The sequence below is a fragment of the Meleagris gallopavo genome, chromosome 5 (assembly GCF_000146605.3).
Source record: "Meleagris gallopavo isolate NT-WF06-2002-E0010 breed Aviagen turkey brand Nicholas breeding stock chromosome 5, Turkey_5.1, whole genome shotgun sequence".
In the NCBI taxonomy this organism is placed as follows: Eukaryota; Metazoa; Chordata; class Aves; order Galliformes; family Phasianidae; genus Meleagris; species Meleagris gallopavo.
Genome location: NC_015015.2, coordinates 12,715,924 through 12,735,064, shown reverse-complemented (window position 1 = coordinate 12,735,064; position 19,141 = coordinate 12,715,924). Strand labels below are relative to the sequence as shown.

Genomic DNA, 19,141 nt, shown 5'->3' with positions numbered 1-19,141 from the left:
GTCTGATTCAAGGAGGAGAAGAATGTCTAATTGGTGTGAATAGAAGGCAATATCTATATATTTAATAATTATAACATTTATTATATATTATTTCATGCAGATACTTTTTTTTTTATTTGTAGATTATTGCATGATTTAAACCCACAATGATTTACCTCCAAAGGGCACATTTAGTTCAGTGTTTAAATGAGGATTGCTGTTTACATAACCCTCCTAGCAGAAACTCATTATTCACGATTTTTATCTTGCTACTTGATATGCAGCTAGCTGTTGCTGGACGACAGCTTATCTCCTGGAGTCAACTCTACCCCAACTGCATTTAAAAGCTGTAGAAATAATACTGAAAGCCAGCACGGTTCTTCTGGCGACCTGTTGTAAAATTATCTTAATACAGAGGCATAGATATTGTGGTGAATGCAGGAAGCAGCATAATAGTGCCAAGCACAGGATTGGAATTGGAGGAATGCAAGATGTCATTTTCTTGGCAATGACCCTGTGCAAAAGTAACCTTCCAGAGTTTCTTCCCTCACATAAGTGAATGACACTTCTTTTAAGGAGCTGTTAAAAGAATTAATGACAGCTGTGCTTTGAATAATCTGTCTCACTTGTCCACGGAATAACATTTCCTCAGTGCTAATTCTGTGCTTAGGTGGGTAAAGTGAAATCCAAAGGAAGTGATGTTCTTCAGCCATTCGTTCTGTTTTTATTCCTCTCTTTATGGCTGTCATAATCGTGGTACAGTTGTCAATTTGCTAGGCCTGTCATTTCTCTAATATATGTTGAAATAAACTGAAAGGCCTCTAAATTGTGTGCTTTACCAATGCTGGAATTTACAGTATTCAGAAAAAAAATAATCAGAACAGTCTTTTTCTTTTTTTCCCCCTGAAATTGAAACTGGTTAAGTGTGCAGAATTGCTTCAAATCTGAAGTTCATCGGGTACCCAAATGCATCTTTTTCAGTCTGAGGTTTAGCAGCACAAAAATAAACAAAGACCTTACTCTACCTACCTGTAAGTACCAATAAGAAAAGTAAATGGGTCTTGTGGAATGCTTAGCCTGTGAATGTAATTCTGTGGCTTCTCTTAAGTTGTGTTTAAAAAAAAAAAGTGATGTCTTTAAACATTTATGCTCTAAGTTTCTGAAGGATGTGTGCAACCTTGTAATTTGGTGGTATGCGGCTTAGTACTTCTCTGCATATGATTTCTTTTATGCTTTTTCTAATGTTTCATTTCTTTTCCAGAGCTGCTGAACCTATTCTGAAGCCAAGGGTAACCTAGCAGTACGAGGGACTTGTTGCTTCGTTAAATGGACATTTGCCCTCACGGGATGGCCCAGTTATCCAGTAGCAATGAATTTAAACAGCGCTCATCACCTTCTTTGGCAACTGCAAGGTCAAAAGACGTGGACAAAGAGGAGGCACTGCAGATGGAAGCTGAGGCATTAGCTAAGATGCAGAAAGAAAGAGGTATAGCTGGTAATAAACAAACTTCTCGTTCTTTAAGCAGCATTGGGCAAAAAGCACAGACACATAGCAAACAGGACCATGATCTCATGGTGTTTCCTGAGTCTGATGCCAAGAGAATGAAAGATAAACTAAGTACCATTGACATAGAGAAGCTTACTCATGCTGAACTGGAGAAACTGCTGCTGGATGACAGTTTTGAATCTAGTAAAGTACCTGCGTTACCAGTAACTCCTATTTTGAGCCCATCTCTGTCTTCACAATTTTATATTGGGCCCACTGGTCAGACAGGACAGTGGACACCTGGGATACCAGCACCTGTGACATGCACTTTACCTCCTATTTACCCCTCAGCTTCTTATATAAAACAAACTGGTGTATTTCAGAATGGATTCCATCCGAGTATGTCCTCTTATCACTCTAGAGAACCTATTTATTTTGGTCTTCCAAGGCAGTCGCAATACATTTCATATCCACTGGCAGCTACTACACCTTTCCATCCACAAGGAAGCCTACCTATATATCCTCCAGTACTTACACCAGAATTGGCAAAAGTATTTGACAAAATTGCAAGCACCTCAGAATTTCTGAGAAATGGGAAATCAAGCACAGACTTAGAGATGACTGCTATAAAGTCTGCAGTTTCCAGCCTACCAGCCTCAGAAAAATGCAGAGACATCAGTAAATTTGACTGGTTAGATTTGGATCCCCTCAGTAAACCAAAAGTGGATAGTGTGGAGACTTTGTATAAGGCAGAGGATCACGGAGAGCTGGCATCAGGTATGACAGCTGAAGATCCGTGGGATGCTGTGCTGTTAGAAGAGAAGCTGTTAGTAACTTGTCATCTGGAAAGAAAAATAAATGGGAAATCTTCTGGAGCAACCGTTACGAGGAGCCAGTCCTTAAACATGCGCACAGCTCAGCTTGGGAAGTTACAAGGCCAAACATCACAGGTGTGTAAATCAATATTTTTAAGTAGTGGTGCAAGGATAATGATTAGTCACAGTATTTAAGGACAGTGTAACATCTGTTTGTGAAATACTACCTGACTTGTCCAGACAGTGTGATGTTAGTGACATATGTGTGCTTCAGTGATATTTTAAAAACTTGAACATTACTACTAAATGAAATCCTAAAGCAAATGCTACTCTGTTATCTTTCCAAATTTACCTAGGAAACTGCAGTTTTGCTACACGTTACAGAAGAGAAATGAAAATAACCTTTACAGCAATTAAGTATTTAAACCATATTGATAAATACTTAAGCTCCTGAGGAAATCAAACAGGGCTGCAAAGTAAAGGTGGTGAGGTAATGTTGACAGTTTTCATCTTGAGCAGGCTCTATCTCAGACCCTGAAAAGTGGTGTTTTCACCTTATATTTCAACTTGTCTGCTTTTTTTTTTTTTCTTAAAGAAAAAGAAGGTGTGGAGTCAAAAACCATTTTCTGCTCTTCCTTGCAGTCTTTCACAGGTTCACTATTAATTCTCTTTTGTAGACCATTCCTCCACCCTGTTTAATGGAGGAATGCTAAAAATATGGTAACCAAAACTTATAGATAAATATGCTGTTCTTGAAGGTGGGATTCTTTGTGGGTGTTGATAGGTCAGAAACTCTGTATTTTTGTGCTAGAAAACCATCTTTGTGGGATGTTAGTTGCCTCGGGTGCAGAGCAAAAGGCTCATCTCTGCTCTAGGACCACAATCTCTTTCAATAAAAGTTCAAGACTAAAGTATTAACGGACCCTTAAGTGATGATGCTCATCCTTTTGGATACAAAGCATATGCAGTTTCTGTGGAAACTAAACTGTACAGCATGTGTCATGACTTTATTGGCTGTATCGGCTGGGTAGTTATGCCTCCTGAAGTACACCCTGCCCTTGCCAGTAGAAATCTGGGAAGTGAGTGTTGATTATTTAGCTTTTCCTATATTTTTAAATTCCTCATTTCATGATGTTCCTTAAAGATGTATCTTTATAAAACATCAGTCTCTTCGCTACGAAGTAAATATGAAGACCCATGCATTTAAAAAAAAATTTTTTTTTTGGTAGACAGAGTACAGAGACTGGAGAAGTTTTCGGTGGAAAAATCTACACCCTGGCAAGGATGGTGGTGGCAGGAAAATCACATTTGTAGAGACTGGCTGGAGGCAGAGATTAAAAGATTTGTTCACCTTGGAGACTTAGAATTGCAGCTGTTTCAAATCTGATGTATTGTCTTTCTAGGTGTTTTTAACAGAAAAGGGACAAGCTTTAAAAGTAACTGTTACCTGTCAAGGGTGCTTTCCAAATTGCTCCTCAATTCCTCAATCCCCAGCCTAAACTGGGCCATTTCATCCCCACCCCCCAAGAAAAGGAATATTTGTGAGGCTGATTCTTTATGTCTGAATTTCCATTGAGGTAGAATTTCTGGCCACTAATTTGGAGTATTTCCTGTTTTTCTAGACTAGTTGTCAGTGTTCTGGCACACATCTACTCGAAGGCCTAGGAAGAAGAAACAAAAAAACCTTAGGGGGAAAAAAATCCTTTGCTTTTTTTCTTCTGCATCATTATTTTTAAAATAGTATGTGAAGATCTTGGATCTAACTTCTTTTTTTTCCTGTTCCTCTTTCCAGTGTTAAGCTGTGAAATCTGAGCTCAGTTATTCGCTAGTGTTTGTCTGGAAAGGCAGGTAAATTCGGGCTCTTCAGCAGTTTGCTTCTTCACTTTGTCATTTTATCCAGTGGTGTGCATTGTCTGTCTTCCAGTGACGTTTAGTTGGTTGCAGTGTTACTACTGACAGTTTGTACTGGTTGGTGCTTCTGACGTGCTGTGTGTGGAGACTGAGTGTTGCTGAATGCAATCTATTTTTTTCTATGAATTCCAGGATTCTCTCAAGAATCAGAATTCAGAAGGGTCTTATTGCTGATAGGTCCATTCCCATGCTATTTGCAGGAAACTTTACCCAGCTCATAAAATGCTCAGACTCTGCCTTCAGTGCTTTATTTTTTAACTCTTGCTACCTCCTATTTAAAGGCTATTCCAGCCCCTCGCTGTGGTTGTTAGTCCTCTGATTTTCATTAGAAGTGCATTCCTAACCAGTTCTTGGCCAGTTTTCTTAACAGGATGAAACAGCAGCTATTAAAGAATAAGAATGATTTTGATGTTGAAGGTGTCTTATGAAAATTTTAATTCTGTGTATGAGAGCACGTATACCACATGCTTTATGCAGGGACATGGATAAACTCCTAACAAGGAGAGGCATTCTGTTTCATATATCTTTATTGTATTTGCTTTATTCATGATGACATCACATCAGCAAATGTTGATCCTGTGATCAGTTAACGTATTTGAATCTTTTTCACCATCTTTTTCAGACAGGTTCTTGGTTTATGGCAGTGGATGCCCAACTGCAAGCTTGTGATTTCCTTCCTACCTGTGTTCTTGCTGTTGGTGTAATATTCCAGTTCTAGCCTCTATTATAAAGCTACCTGAGATTCCAAAGCTGGGATGTTTCTGCTGCTTGTCTAAGCACAAGTCTCTCAGATTCATATACTTCCACTTAACACCTTGCTTTTGCTTGTCCTGTGCATACTTACTTTTTCTTGTATAAATAACATTTCAACATGTATAGTATGAATCTGAGCTATTTTGCCCTTACTTTTGGCAATTTTCTTGTACTTTATCCCACTGACCTCCAGCAGTACATTTCTTCAAAGTATTTCCTGAAGCCTTGCACCTTAGTAGTATGAATCACTTTTTTTCTGAATCACCTCATAGTTCACTGCTCCTTCAGCCAAAACCATTAGTAAGAGTTTCCAGTGATAATTTTGATTCCGTAATGTTATCTGTAATCCCTTGAATCAATAGAAGGATTTGAGTTCTAGTTTGTATTCAGTAAAGTATCCATGCATCCCCTTTAAATGCTTCAGTGTTCATCTCTCCTTTCTAAAAGTGGAGGCAAAATCATTATATCCTATTTTAGATGCTGTCTTCTCTAGAAGTTGAAACTGAAATCTTTTGACTTCATATTCTTGTGGGGTCCAATTCAGTTTGACTTTTGGTAGTGCACTGAACAGCTTGTATCAAATGTTGAGAGAAGTATTTGCAGACCACTTCTATTTTTGTAGGCTGTGCTGAATATGAGGCATTTTTCTCAGACAGCTGTTTATTTGTTTTGGCCTGAAGTTCCCTTCCTTACAAGTTATTTCCTGTGACTGCAAGTTCTTACACCTCTTAAATTGGCTCATCTAGAAGGTAAAGAAATTCAAATCTCACTTATAGCCTAAGGACCTATTTGATGACCTTATTAGTCCACTGTGTGTTAAACAAATTCTTACTTCATCAGAGCTTGTCCTCTTGAAATTATCTTCTGAAAAAATGATCAAATCTAAGTAGTGAAATTTAACTTAAAAAAAAAAAACCAAAAAACAAGTAGGTATTTCATGTTCTTGATGTCATGCTAGGAGGTAATTCCCAGCAAAACAAATCTGTAATAGCCTCCGATTTTTCTTGTCATTCAAATGTGACTCTCAGAACGACTGTGGATAACCAAATAAACCTTTTTTCTTGGCTAGTTGTGTTAGAACATACTGTACGCAGGCCAGCTTAGCCAGGGTGAACGACTGGCTTGTAGTTCCCTGTACTTGTCTGAGTTCAACAGCCAACTAACCTGCAAATCTTGTTTGTAACTTGCAAGTGTCATACAGTGTGAGAAGGAAGTTTTGTGGTGAGCTCTGACCAGCAGTTGGTTGACTCCTTATCAAAGGTGTTCGCCTTTCTCTTTGTTTGTTGGCTTCCCCTTTCCTTGTTGCTATTCTGTAACTGTTTAAAGAGTTCATGAAGTAGAAACAATAGCGCAGGCTTGGCAGCAGGTTTTATGTGATTGGTCGGAAGTGTTTTTGTGTGATACAACTTGTCTGAGAGGTTAGAATGAAGCTTTCTGAACGTAAGGTATCATACCTGTTCATGAATCTCTTTCTGGGTCTTGTGGCTTCCCAGCTTCCTCTGGCTAATCCCCATAATCCCCAACTGCAAAGGATTTGTCCCTTTGAACTGATCAGTGTTCATAAAACTGACATTTTAGCTGCAATAAGTAGATTTAAATGCAGTTCAGATTACAAACATTGGGTGTGTATGTATTTTCCCTTCAAAGTTAATGCTATAATACTTAATCATTCTAATTTAATTAAAACGAGCACTGAAAGAAAAAAGATCTTAACTCTGTGTTTGTTTCACATTTGACTCCTTCAGTCTGATTTGTTGGCGTTGTCAGGTTGTACCTGACACAGTCTGATGAAATGAGATGCTCAGCTCATTTTGTCAGCTAATAACAAACAACTCACATACTGGTTAAGTAGTTCTTCTCTATTTCTTTTATCTTCATGAAGAAATGATTACCATGATTTTCAGAAAAACAATAGCATGGTCTGCTTTCTTTCTGGACTTCTGGTTGGATTTCTGTAACGTTTCTGTAAGCATTGCAAAAGCTCTGCGTGCAGAAGAATTGATTGGAAGGCATCATCCTCTAAGTGTGCCGTGCTCCTAGGCCAGGTTCCTCAGGATCAGCTTATTCTGTGGAGCAGTTGCCTGGAGTTCCACAAGTGTTTCAAGCTGCTGCTGACTGCTGGGCTGTGAGTGGTTAGCTCTACCTCAACCCTGCTGCCTGTTCCAGCTCATGCTGGCATCTGTATGGCTATTTTGTGTATTGTATGTATGTGAATTGGATCAGAAACAAGGTTGTATTCAAAACTATTGCACTTGTAAAAACAACAAGAAAGCTCTGTTTGCTACAGGGTTTATTTTTTTCAAAATGCAGATCACTTTTAGGAATTGTTTTTAGGCTGGATACTCTAAGAGAAGTTGGTTTGCATTAATGGGTGTGTGGGGAGTGCTGGGGACATAAAAGATCAAAACAGCACAAATTTGTTACTGTGAGATTACCTCTCAGTTTGCATTCTGAATGCTGATTTAAGTGTACAGTTTATTTTGTCCTGCTTTGTAGGTGAAGGTAGTCATGGTCAGATTTGATGTGTAATGGTTCTTTTGGGGCTCCATACTGAAGGTTGAATGGCAGAAGTGGAGGAGAAAAAGCAATTTGCTCTCCTCGTCACGTTCAGCAGAATGTGGCCAAATGCCCAATGTCATTGCTCACTGCTGAGAGCCCGGGAGCTGTTATACTTGTAGCTTATTCTTAACTAACGTTGGTACTGTCAGATAAATAAATTACTTTCTTTAAAGAAGTCTTTGGTTCAGTGAATCTTTATTTTTTCAACTCAGTAATGATGCACATGTTTCCCCTTATATAAATAGACATAAAACTGATGATAAAACTCAGTTGTCTGAAATTCTGTGTACTGCATGTGGCTTTGTAGGCTCCAGGAATGTGTTTGCAGCTATTTAAATACTGTATTATCTTTGAGTTGCAGAAAGACAATGGGACCACTGGCACACTGACAGAAAATGTGCTTCTCCAAGAAATTGAAGGGCAGAATCAAGAACTGTCAGCTTTTTCTCAAGCAGTTACAAAGTAAGGAATTACTGAAAGTAGCATTCAGAAGAAGAATCATTACTACTTTTATATTGGAAACACACGTAGTCAAGAGGACTACTGCTAGTTTTCTTTTATATGATGAAGTAGACTTTTTGTATGTATTCTTTTCCCTTTGGTTATCCCAGTTTTTCTTGTTTTTATCATGATTTTCAAAAATGCAACAAAATCCTGAGGGTGGTCAGTAGTATGAAGTCTCCTTTTTATTCTTCTGATCCTGTGACTTTCCTTAGTCACTTTCCTCTCACTATTTTTTCCTTGGTTTTGTAAAGCTTTTTATTTTTAACCTTAGAGTATTTTCCTTATCTTCATTATATCTTTATCTCCTTCTGTTTTTCAGTACAAATTCTTTTGAAATAACTCAGTCTTTTTCTTTACTGATAGGCTTTGGCAAATCCCATCACTTATGTGTCTTTCTAAACCTTAAATTCCCTTTTATATCACTTCTACCACTGGAACTCTGTAGAAAAAAAGCTAACAAGAAAAAACAAAATCCCCTATGTTTTTCCTGCTTTGATCGGGTGGTGAAATTTCTTATACATGGAACCAAAGGAGATGGAACTTGATAACTTGGTGTTCCTTCTGTTATTTTTACTTACTGCTGCAATTTAACAAGTCACATCTGTTTTCTTCCTAGAGAAAGATAAACTAGGAGTCGTGCCTCACCCATTCAAAATCCAATAAAAAAAATGGGAAATTAGAGTTCTTTGAATTTGTTGGTTAATAACTACTTTGTAAAACAGGAGTGTTTATGAAGCGAAATGCAAACTCCATAAAACCAATGAGAAATCACGTACAATCTGCTGACAGCATTGACAAATCTTTCAAAATAAAAAACAGGCTTATAAGAACAGTTTTTAGTTACATTTAATTGCTGCCCTTTCTCAAGACCCAGCACTTAAAATGCTTCTAAACTTATGGCTGCATAAATAAAGGGATCCTTTTTTCCCCTCACTCATACTCTTGTCAGGAGGCAAGGTAATGAAATAGGTGATTGTTGTAGAGGACTTCTGCTCATGATCTCCTATAACGCTGCTTTAACATTAATGGATAGTTAATTTCTTTTGTCCAGGTTCAATAGTAGAAAGTAAAAAGCAGGTATCAGAGGACTATATTTCTTAGTAGGTAAATATGTTTAATAATGTTTGTGTCCTAAAGAAAAGCCTTACCTTAATTCAAGCCTCTCTCAACTTCCAGAGTTTAGATGCTGCTCAGAAGTTCAGATTAGGCATCCACAAGTTCAAACGTGCAGAGTTTGGTAGTCTGTTGTACACAAAAGAATTTACTTTGTGTTCTAACTCAATGGCAGGCAAATGTTGTGGATTAGCTTTTATCCTGTAAGCTACATGGAAAACGTGCCTAACTATAATCTAGTTCTTTTTCCCCCTCTAACTACTATTGTATAATTATCGTGGGCAGTGTTCTGTTGAGAGTAGAAAAAATAGAATGCTTTTGTATACATGGTTTAGGTAAGAGCAATAAGTGTTGTTTACTGCTCTGGCTTGTGGTTATTGCTGTGTTCTTTTGCTTTAGTCATAAGCTTATCCATTGCAATGCTTTGTAAACTTTTTCTATTTACAGATTGAGGACCAAGTTTCCTTACACCAATCAGCAATCAAATCCAGGCTTTGTGCTGAGTCCAATCATGCTGCAAAGAAATATAGCTGGGGAGAGTGCCAGTATCAAGGTTTCTATAGAAATCAAAGGATTCCAGCAACCAGTAACTTTTACATGTGATGGTATGTTTCTACTTTTTAAACTGGAATTTGGTTGGAAGGCTTAGAATGGTGGATTGAGACTGCATGCTTGGTCTAGGCCAGTGGCTTTTTAATGTCTTGTAATCCCTGGGTTTCGGTTACAGGGATTGCTTGCAAGGGATGTGGGAAAGGTAGCTGAAGGAAGAACCTAGATGTGGGTCACTAACTCCATCAGAAAATACTTAGAAGCTGACAAATTGGAATAGTTTTCAAAAAAGAAAACCAAACAAACTAGAAGCACTGTTCTGTCTGCAGCTGGGAATATTAATACAACTTTTCAAGAGTTTGACCTACTTCATGATAATTTGGGAGAGAATGGAGGGGAAACAGATTTTGAACTTGCATCAATTTTTTATTCAAACGTTTGCTAGAATACTTAAAGCTATTTCAGATTACCTGAAAATTCAGACAAATTGCTGTTGGGAAATAAGAGTAAATGCTGAAATTATTCTAGCTATCATGAGATCAGTGTATGCTTGTCTACATGTATCAAAATGATGCTGGCTTGCTGTACTTCAACTAGCCGGCCCAGTTCGTGGGTAATGAAGCATATTAGTTTGGGATGGAATTTAGAGGCTTGCCTTATCCTTGGACATAAATTCATATTCTCTGTGCAGTCAACATTGCACAGCCTGCCTGTATTAAGGCTGTAACTTTGGATGCCATCAACTTATGTCGGTTCTTGATGATTAAATAACTGCTGCTGATAATAAATTACCTCAGGAACAGCTTACAGCTTAGTCTGTACATTGCTGTAATCTCTTAGGCTTGGTGAGAACTCCCATTCCCAGGCCAGGTCAACTGGCAGTAGGTCTGTGCTGCAGCCCTTCTTATCATTCACCTCTCTTTGGAAGCGTAGACCCCTTAGAACTGGTTGTTCTCAGAAGATATGAAATCGCTCTACTATTCCCTTGACCTAGAAGCTCTACTGAAAAACAAGCTCCTAATGCATAAATATTTTCATTTAATGTTAATCTGCTGAACCTTACAGTTATTCTGCTTTGATTTAACACTCCTCTGTTAAGTGTAGCCTAGGAAGGGCTTACGCTGTTTATCTGTAAGTTTGCGCTTCACTAATATTACAGGCTTAATCCTTTCCTACAAGAGGTTTTAGTCGTGTAAAGAGTTGCTATAGCTTTGGCCCTTTGTTTCTAGAAGTTCAGGGAAACCTTGGAATGGGGTTTGTACCTAACCTCACACATGCCTCTTTCTTTGTACTCCATTAAATTTCGAATCTTTCATCCCTAGCATTTGTAGACATCTACAAGCACTATAGCATATATGTGATTAGACATAGGTGTGTTTGAAGTTGCCCTTTTCCTTTAAGTCCACCTTATCTTGGTAAATTCTTGCATATTTTAGCTTCTAATGCTGGGAGCCATTATGGCTTTCAGTCCTGCTCAGATGGAACTGTAGCTTTTCGCTGTTCTTACGGCTCAGTGTGTAGAGGGAGGGAAATGGGCCAACTGCAGAGTTCATTTGGGTGTACCTTTTGGTTCTGTTTATTAGACTTTACAGGGAAGTACAGGTCTACTTGAGCAGTCACATGTCAGAAAGAAATGAGCCTCTTTCAGTAGGATAAAGGGGGTAAAAAGGTAGTAATGTCTCCAGTTAGTTTGTAATGCTTCACAACACTGACAGACCTTAAGCAGAGACCTTAAACAGAGCCTATGACTACAGCACGTAAGCTGTTGCTGCACCTTTTTATTCCATCATCCACCACATTTTCTGCTGTTCTGAGTTCGTAGTTACTGTTACTTGTTGTCAAGCTATACTCATTCTTCATTCACCAAATACCACTGTGCTTATAGTAAGTCATCTGATAGCGAGATGAAGCACTTGTATTCTTACAGAAAATATTGTTTGGATTTACCTGCGTATCCACCATAGTAGTAGCATCTCTTATGTTATGAGTAAGAAAATTAAGAAGATTAGGTCAATGGGAAAAAAAGAAAACTCTGAGGGTACTGCTGAAAAAAGTAAATGCTTCTGTATAGTGTTTTTTTAGGGAACTTTGAGGAACTTTGACATCATCGGCAGATGATTCAAAGGCGATCAGAAAGTAGATAGGGAGGCATAAGGAATGTTTTTTAAAGAAATTTGCTGTGTTAAAACGTATGTCTTCTCTTTCTGCAGCAACAGCTGGTGCCTGTAGGAGAGTGAATGTGAGGCTTGACTGAGGTTATTTCTTTTGCTGTGTGCTTGCTGGTTAGAAAGGAAAATCTACTTTCAAAACATTTGATACCTGCTAAAAAAGCTTTAGTAGTTAAGAATTGTATTTTGCAAAAGCTTGGTGATTCTTGCTAAGATCTGATCTGTACAATGTGAAAGCTGCTCTAGATAAATTAAAAGGGAAAAGATTTCCAGTACAATTTCTCTCTGTTACAGCTGGCTTTAATTCCTCAAAAGCAGAACAAATACAGAAGTTCTGTCATCAACTTTTAAGATACTGGTTTTTGAACTTCAGAGTGCTCTAGAGTAATTTAATCATTTGTCATCTTTGCTGTTTAAGACAATCTTATTAAAAAATAAATGCTTTTCTTGTGTAAAAACTCCTGCAAAATATATAGTGAGTTAAGTGGTTTTGTACTTCTTGAAAAGTGGCTACTCTGTACCCAAACTACCCTAAATATGTTTAGTATAATTTGCAATACACCTATATTTAACTTCTAGATGTTCTTTCTTTAAACAGTGAGCTCTCCTGTTGAGCTTATAATAATGCAGGCACTTTGCTGGGTGCATGATGACTTGAATGAAGTGGACATTGGCAGCTATTTCCTTAAAGTCTGTGGCCAAGAAGAAGTTTTACAGAAGTAAGCAAAGTCTTTTTCATTCATGTTTAGCTTCATATTTTTAATGGCACAGTTACTGGCAAATGTATTTTTCATGATTAAATGCATGAAGGGAGAAATCTTCAAAATGTAGATGCACATTTTGCACAAAGATCGGAAGTCTTTAGAGCTCCTGTGGGATACAACAGATTCTCAACAGCTTCCCAGAAATCTGTTCTAAACTGCTATCTGTTCTGTGGAACACAATTTTTTCAGATGCAGACTTCTAAAGCATTTCTGTAGATGGATGGTTTAATTTTCAGGTCCTTTAAATGTCAATAACCAGGAAAAATCTACTGATAACTTCTAATAATCTGATTTTTTTCCAAAGCGAATGACTGGCAAATCCCCATTTGTTTTCTGGATTAGAATGTTTGGTTTCAATGTTAACCATAGCAGTTAAGAACTTTAGCAAAAATGTTGGTACCTGTAGTAGTATGCTAAAACTTCCACTGAAGTAAAAACCCAATTGAGCAGTATGATGTGGAGACTGATTTACTACTTCCTTATTTTGAGCTCAGTAGGTTGCTTTAAGTATTTCACATGAGTTCTCTGAAAAGTACTGAATATTTTTTGTGTAAATAACTATAGCTTTCATTTGTTTAACAGTAAGCACTGCGTAGGAAGCCATGAATACATTCAGAACTGTCGGAAATGGGATACAGAAATTAAATTGCAGCTTGTGACCCATACTGAAATTTGCAGAGGTCTGGCACGAACAGTAAGTACCTCCTAAAGTGCAATTTAATCTTAAAGAGTTCGAGAGTTTGCATTAAAGGTGATGGATCTGAAGTGAAATCTTCTTTTGTAATTAACAAATGAGGAAATCTGTATGATGTTGGAAGTTGTGTTCTCCTCTCCTGAGAGCATATGAAACATGGATAACGTGTTGTAAGTCCTGCAGCTGGAAAAAGTGCACAAGTTTTTTATCTAAACTTTAGGCCTTAAAGAGAAGCAGCAGATTTCAGAGTTGAAGATAAGCTGAGGACAGTTTTTGAGTTTAATTAGATATATATCTGACAACTGAAGAGAAAAGGAGGGAGGAACAGAGTTAGACACTCAGTAGCTGTTTCTCTTCTTTTCCACTGTCTCCATGTCAGTGTTTTTTGGAGGCTATCAGTTATTTCTTTTCAGTTTTGAAGAAATAACTTCATATCTTTCCACTTTTATTCCATTAGCAATGAGATGTCTAAAACATTATTATAGATGATAGGAAGTTGGGAACTGAACTCAATATATAATATTTTACTGCAGGAAGAAGATGACAGAACACCCATAGACCTCACCAAACACCTCTACAAAGTAGAAAAGCCTTTCAGAGAACCTAATATAAGGTAATATTGTGTAGGCTTTTTCATTATCAAGTCAATGCTGAATTTCTGACCAAAATTGTTACGCTCTTGCAGATGTGCTTAATAATTACTGTATCTTGCAGATCTTCTATTGAAGAGCTTCTTGATATCTATCATAAGCAAACTGAAATAGCTCTGAAAAATGAGGTAAGGTCATTGCAAATTATTACTGAATCAAAAGTAACATGGGAATGTTTACTGATAAGGCAGTTGGAGGAAAAAAATGCAAGTGTTCTTGGGAAAACTAAGATCCGAACAAGAAGTCAAATGTGAATTTGGAATAGTTGGTTTTTAGATTGCTTTTTAAAATTTTCTTTCTAGCTTTTTCTGTGATCTTATAATTACCTAATCATTGCAATGGCAGTGTGTCTTCCAAGTCCTGAGGTGCAAAATAACCTTTTCCTCAAAAATGCTGAAGAGGTGAATTTAGGGGAAAAGGTCTGTATCTTGACTATGTCAGTTGTTATTTGTGATACATTGCCAACAGATCAAAGTCTATACAATTAAGCAGTAACGTGTATAGTGGAATTTGCATGTTTGGAACACAGAAGTTAGTTTTACACAAAGCATAATAACATCTTACTCTGCACTATTGGATTAATTTAAAAAAGCACAGTCAAAAATAGTGGGTATTTCACTCTAATTTGAAACAGCTTTATGTAAAATAAAGTAATTTCCCAAATGCAAAAGTCTAGCTGAAGATAACCTACTTTGCTCCTTTTTAAAAGGACTAGTGTCCTGGTTTCCACTGAAACAGTGTTAATAGCACACCGATGCTCTGAGTGATGGGAGTGTGATGCTGAGCTGCCTGCCTTAGACCACAACAACCAGCTTAGGTTAACTCCTGATGGTAATTTAACTTGGAGACTAAAACCTTGAATAACTTCTTTAAGAAGTATATTTCTTAAAGTTTCTATAAGGAGCAGTCTTGAAATGAAAGACTTGGTGGAAATGAAAAGTATTATAATTAAGTCTGTTTTATTAACTTTGTAGGAATGCGAGTCTCAACAAGCTGCTCTCCACTATTTACATATTCCCTTAATACCATTAGTTCATAAGATTTTTCAATTCTCTTGATGTTTAACCATATTCTCAAGGATGGTTTCAAACACAATCTGGTTATAGAAGAGTGAGATGTTAAGTGCCCCTTAATATGATGATGATTTTGTTGCTTTGCTCTTGCAGCTGCCTCAAATTGCTTATTTAACAGTGATTTCACATGTTGAGGTGAGAAATATAAAACGTTGCACTTCAAACTTATGTTCTGCTCTGTCCACAGAGTCTTTTTGAAGATGAGAGATGCATTTTGTAGGTGACAACTAAGTCCAAATATCAACACTACTGCATTTAATTTTTTTACTTCCTGAAGTGACTTTCAGTACACATTCAGTAGCTGAAGTTTGTTAATGAAAGCAAAGCAGGGTGAGGTCTTCAGTAAATAACTCATGTAGCCCTTGAATTTGCATCTGTGGACACATTCAAATTTGTCCTTGTAATAATTTGATGAGGAAAATAGCAGTGGAGATTTTGCTTTTCATATGCTGAACAGCTGTTGCCTTCAAGTCCTTAGTTTGGAAAGCAGGCTTAAACATTTACAGCATCTTCAATTTCTAGGGTTATTTTCTTACCAGTGCAAAGTTAATTGTTGCCAGGTAACTCCCAATCCAAAAACTTTATTATTCAAATGGCTGCTTTGTTATCCATCTGCATGAAGGTCATATGAGAGCGTGTGGGTGTGAAGGGAATCAGTTTATATCGTAGCAAGAGAATATTACACCAACTCCTCCTATTCTAAGTGATCATAAGTGATGGTGAACAGAAGCTATACTTTAGGCCTTCAAAAATTAAACAGAGACATTATGTTGAAGCAAATATTTTTATTATCCATATATATTTTAGATTAAGACTGCTAATATTAAAAGAAAATCTGTAATTCTTTGGATTTAAATGAAGGGTGTTTTTTTTTTTCAATCTGAAGAGAATATTGGGAGGTTCTGTTTAAGTGTACAATTCCCCTTCCTTTTCACCCTTAGGATAGCAGTTTGCAATTGTTTGATCTCAAATAACCATTTAGGTTGAATAGTTTGCACAGCAAACAGTTGCAAGCAGTGTTTTTCAAACAGTAGGTTCAAGTGAAATCAATAAGATAAATATGTTCTGTTACAGAAACTATAAGGTAGTGTAAATGTAGTTTGAATTTATGTGTTTAAAAGAGCTGAAATTGAAAAGCATTTTCTTTAGTGTGATTCTTTCCTCATGCTCCTTGAATATCCTTTTTTTGAATCTGCTTTTTAAAAAAATCACATGGGAATTTGAGCTTAGTATCTCATTAGACAATATCTACCTTGCTAAAGGAAAAATCTTAATTTCTTGGGGCACCGTGCTGCACTCTGTACTAGTTCTGTTTTTATGACATTGCTAACTGAGCTATAAGGAAATTTTCAGTATGGCAGCTTTTTCTTTAATCACATTGTTAAACTACAGGTAAATATAATTGACATATGCATACCATCATAAAATCTTCTTGGCAATTCTTTCTTAAAAAAAAAAATAAAACAACATTGTGTTTTGCAGTAATGACCATCTCAATCTGTTCTTTCTTACATTTTTTTATTAGAACCAACATAAAGCAGTTGATCACTTGATTAAGACTGTCAGAAAAATCTGTTCAACATTGGATGGTGTAGAAACTCCTGCAATAACAGAATCTGTAAAGAAGCTGCGAAGGGCTGTTAATCTTCCAAGGATTAAAGACACAGAGGTAAACTTGCACATTATAAATTGCATTCTGAGGTGTGCTTTTTAAAACCAAAGGATAACATTTCATAGTCTTTGGTAGTTGCAAATACTAGCAACAATTTAGAATTATATTTTTTCTTTCTTTTTTTAATATTTATTGTTATTTTACCTGATAGTTTCAGTGTTTTTTTATAACAGTCATTTGCTGTTAATGTATTGATCACTTGGAATCCAACTTGAAGGTATTTTTAAAATACTCTTTTCTAGTTCTGTGACTACAGATTTGGGTCACAGCAACTGCTGTTCAGTATTACCAAAGGGAATCCAGCTGTCCTCTAAAATCAATGCAGTAATGCTTAGATGAAGAATGAACATAATGTTTTTTTTTTTTGGTGCAGTACTTATGTGAAAAGCAATATCATGTTAAAACACTAGCAGGCCCATCACTGGATTTCTGAGCATATGGACAAAAAATCTTACCAGCAGTGCAGATTTTGTTGATGATAGAACTGGCTTACAGTGAACAGTTAACTTGAGCACAGCTGGTCTCATATCACTTACTCAAAAAGTCATTAAAGGGAAGAACGTGCAAATAAAACAGCTGAATAGTCTTATAATGCTATTTCAGGCCATATTAGAAGGAATTTAGATTCCTGTGCTGTTTTCTTGGTTTTTGGTTGTTGTTGTCTACAGTTTAGTTATGTATTTGTAATACTAAGCTGAAATCTTGCAAAATCATAGACTGAATTAATACAGCTATTACCAACTGTTCTCTTGCAAAGAAATGCAGAACATTTATTTAAAAGGTTAGGGAAATTCAGGATGTATAAAGTTTCTGCCTTTTTTTTCTTTTAAAAATGAAAGTTTTAAGTTTTTGACATAAAGTTATGTTGACAAGATTAATGCATGAAAGATGTAGGTAGAGCTTTCGTTCTTCTGCAGTTGTGGCAGATGTCTTAGCACTTATCTCAACTGCAGGAATTCAAAAAGTTTTGCTTTTAAATTACCAATTCAGTTTTCATTAGAAGTTTTAGTTCTTATCAGAAGTTGAATTTGGCATGAAGTCCTTCCTTACTTGAAGGGAGTAAATTCCCATGATTAGTTTGACGCCTGCAGACTTCAGCAGCGTCCTTGATGAGACCAGACACTGCAGTAATACTGTATCGTGTTTAGACTCCCATTTTAGCAGACCAAGGAGCAAAAAACAACAGATATTGGCAATACCTAGCGCTCAGCTTCCTCAGTTTACTTTTTTTTTATCTTAACTGTTCCTACAAAAGATGCCTTTCCAAAACAGCTATTTGAGCTTAAATTGATACATAATTAAGCTACTAGCTTCTGCTCTCATCTGTAACAGCCCTGAATTTTCTCTCTACTGAGAGAAGCTTGAGTACTCTGAGCAATATTCCAATGTACTGAGCCTTGTAAGATATGTCAAGATAGTTGTGACTTGACAAAAGGTTTTGAACTTGGTGAATAGTTTTTGCATGATGTAGAACTTGTCACAGTATCAGTTACCATGAGGAACTTCAATTGAATAAAAAGATGTATTAAATGAACACAAACATGGTCCTAATTCAGATGTTTAATAATTTCTGATCAAGTTGATTCTTAAGGGCAATGAAAATGAGTACAGATTTCTTGGTATTGAAATTTACTCTGACTTACTGTGTAGGTATCCCTGAAATGTGGCGATGATTCTAGCAAGAGCGCATCTGGTGAGTAGAGTTGTTCAGTTTTATTAAAAGTGACTTCAAGGTTGCTAATTTAAGGAAGATATGCATTAAAGATCACTTACAATTTAGGCTCGCTGCAGCCTGAAAGTCCTCTGAAAGTGAATATAGACCTGCTGACAAGAGCAGTTGAGGCCCTTCTGCGACTCCACATGAATTCATGTAGCAGCAGTTCTGCAGCAGTTTCTCCAAAAGATAAGACTACCAAGGAAGCGTGGACTGCCACAGAACATCTCCAGTTCACAATATTTGCTGCACATAGAATTTTTCCTGATTGGGTATCCAAGTAAGTAATTTTCCAGTTGCAGAAAATCATCCCTTTATGGAGTTCTTTTTTGTTTACTTTACTTTGTTCTTTGTCCAGTTTTGAAAAATACTACTTGATTTGTTCTTTGACCCATAATGGAAAAGATCTCTTCAAACCTGTTCAGTCCAAGAAGGCTGGTGCATACAAGAACTTCTTCTACTTGATTAAATGGGATGAACTGTAAGTGACTTTAGAATACTAACTGCCCCTGCAAAATAGGTTGGTTTCCTATACCTACCTAAGTGCTGAATGCACTCATTCAGTCAACTCTTGCTCCTAGTTCTACCCAAAGTGTTGAAAGAACAGCATGTGAGGCTTGTGACCAAAATCAGAAATACTATTCTGAATGGTATTTGACCTCTCATTTTCAAAGTGGGAATGGAAATGCTGGACAATTGCCCCGTGCCAATGTATTTATAGAGTACAACTATAATCC

The 19,141-nt window shown here is 36.9% G+C and overlaps 1 protein-coding gene across 1 annotated transcript; it reads left to right on the top strand.

The window, feature by feature from the left end:
* The first annotated feature begins 846 nt into the window (after window positions 1–846).
* LOC104911029 (phosphatidylinositol 4-phosphate 3-kinase C2 domain-containing subunit alpha-like) lies at window positions 847–18,904 on the top strand. The gene is made up of 12 exons (XM_010711088.3): window positions 847–1,010; window positions 1,241–2,415; window positions 7,865–7,965; window positions 9,568–9,725; window positions 12,436–12,556; window positions 13,184–13,295; window positions 13,829–13,908; window positions 14,010–14,073; window positions 16,544–16,687; window positions 18,341–18,383; window positions 18,471–18,684; window positions 18,763–18,904. Exons 2-12 carry the CDS (start codon window positions 1,306–1,308, stop codon window positions 18,887–18,889), a joined length of 2,274 nt encoding a protein of 757 aa, XP_010709390.1. The 5' UTR covers window positions 847–1,010; window positions 1,241–1,305; the 3' UTR covers window positions 18,890–18,904.
* Window positions 18,905–19,141: the final 237 nt, after the last annotated feature.

What these genes read in the sequence shown, in the direction of transcription:
- LOC104911029 (XM_010711088.3), top strand. Translation starts at nt 1,306, where the DNA reads ATGGACATTTGCCCTCACGGGATGGCCCAGTTATCCAGTAGCAATGAA. An exon ending in TTCTAGCAAGAGCGCATCTG is followed by an intron (nt 18,384 to 18,470) that starts GTGAGTAGAGTT and finishes CTTACAATTTAG; the next exon opens with GCTCGCTGCAGCCTGAAAGT. An exon ending in TTTCCTGATTGGGTATCCAA is followed by an intron (nt 18,685 to 18,762) that starts GTAAGTAATTTT and finishes TTCTTTGTCCAG; the next exon opens with TTTTGAAAAATACTACTTGA.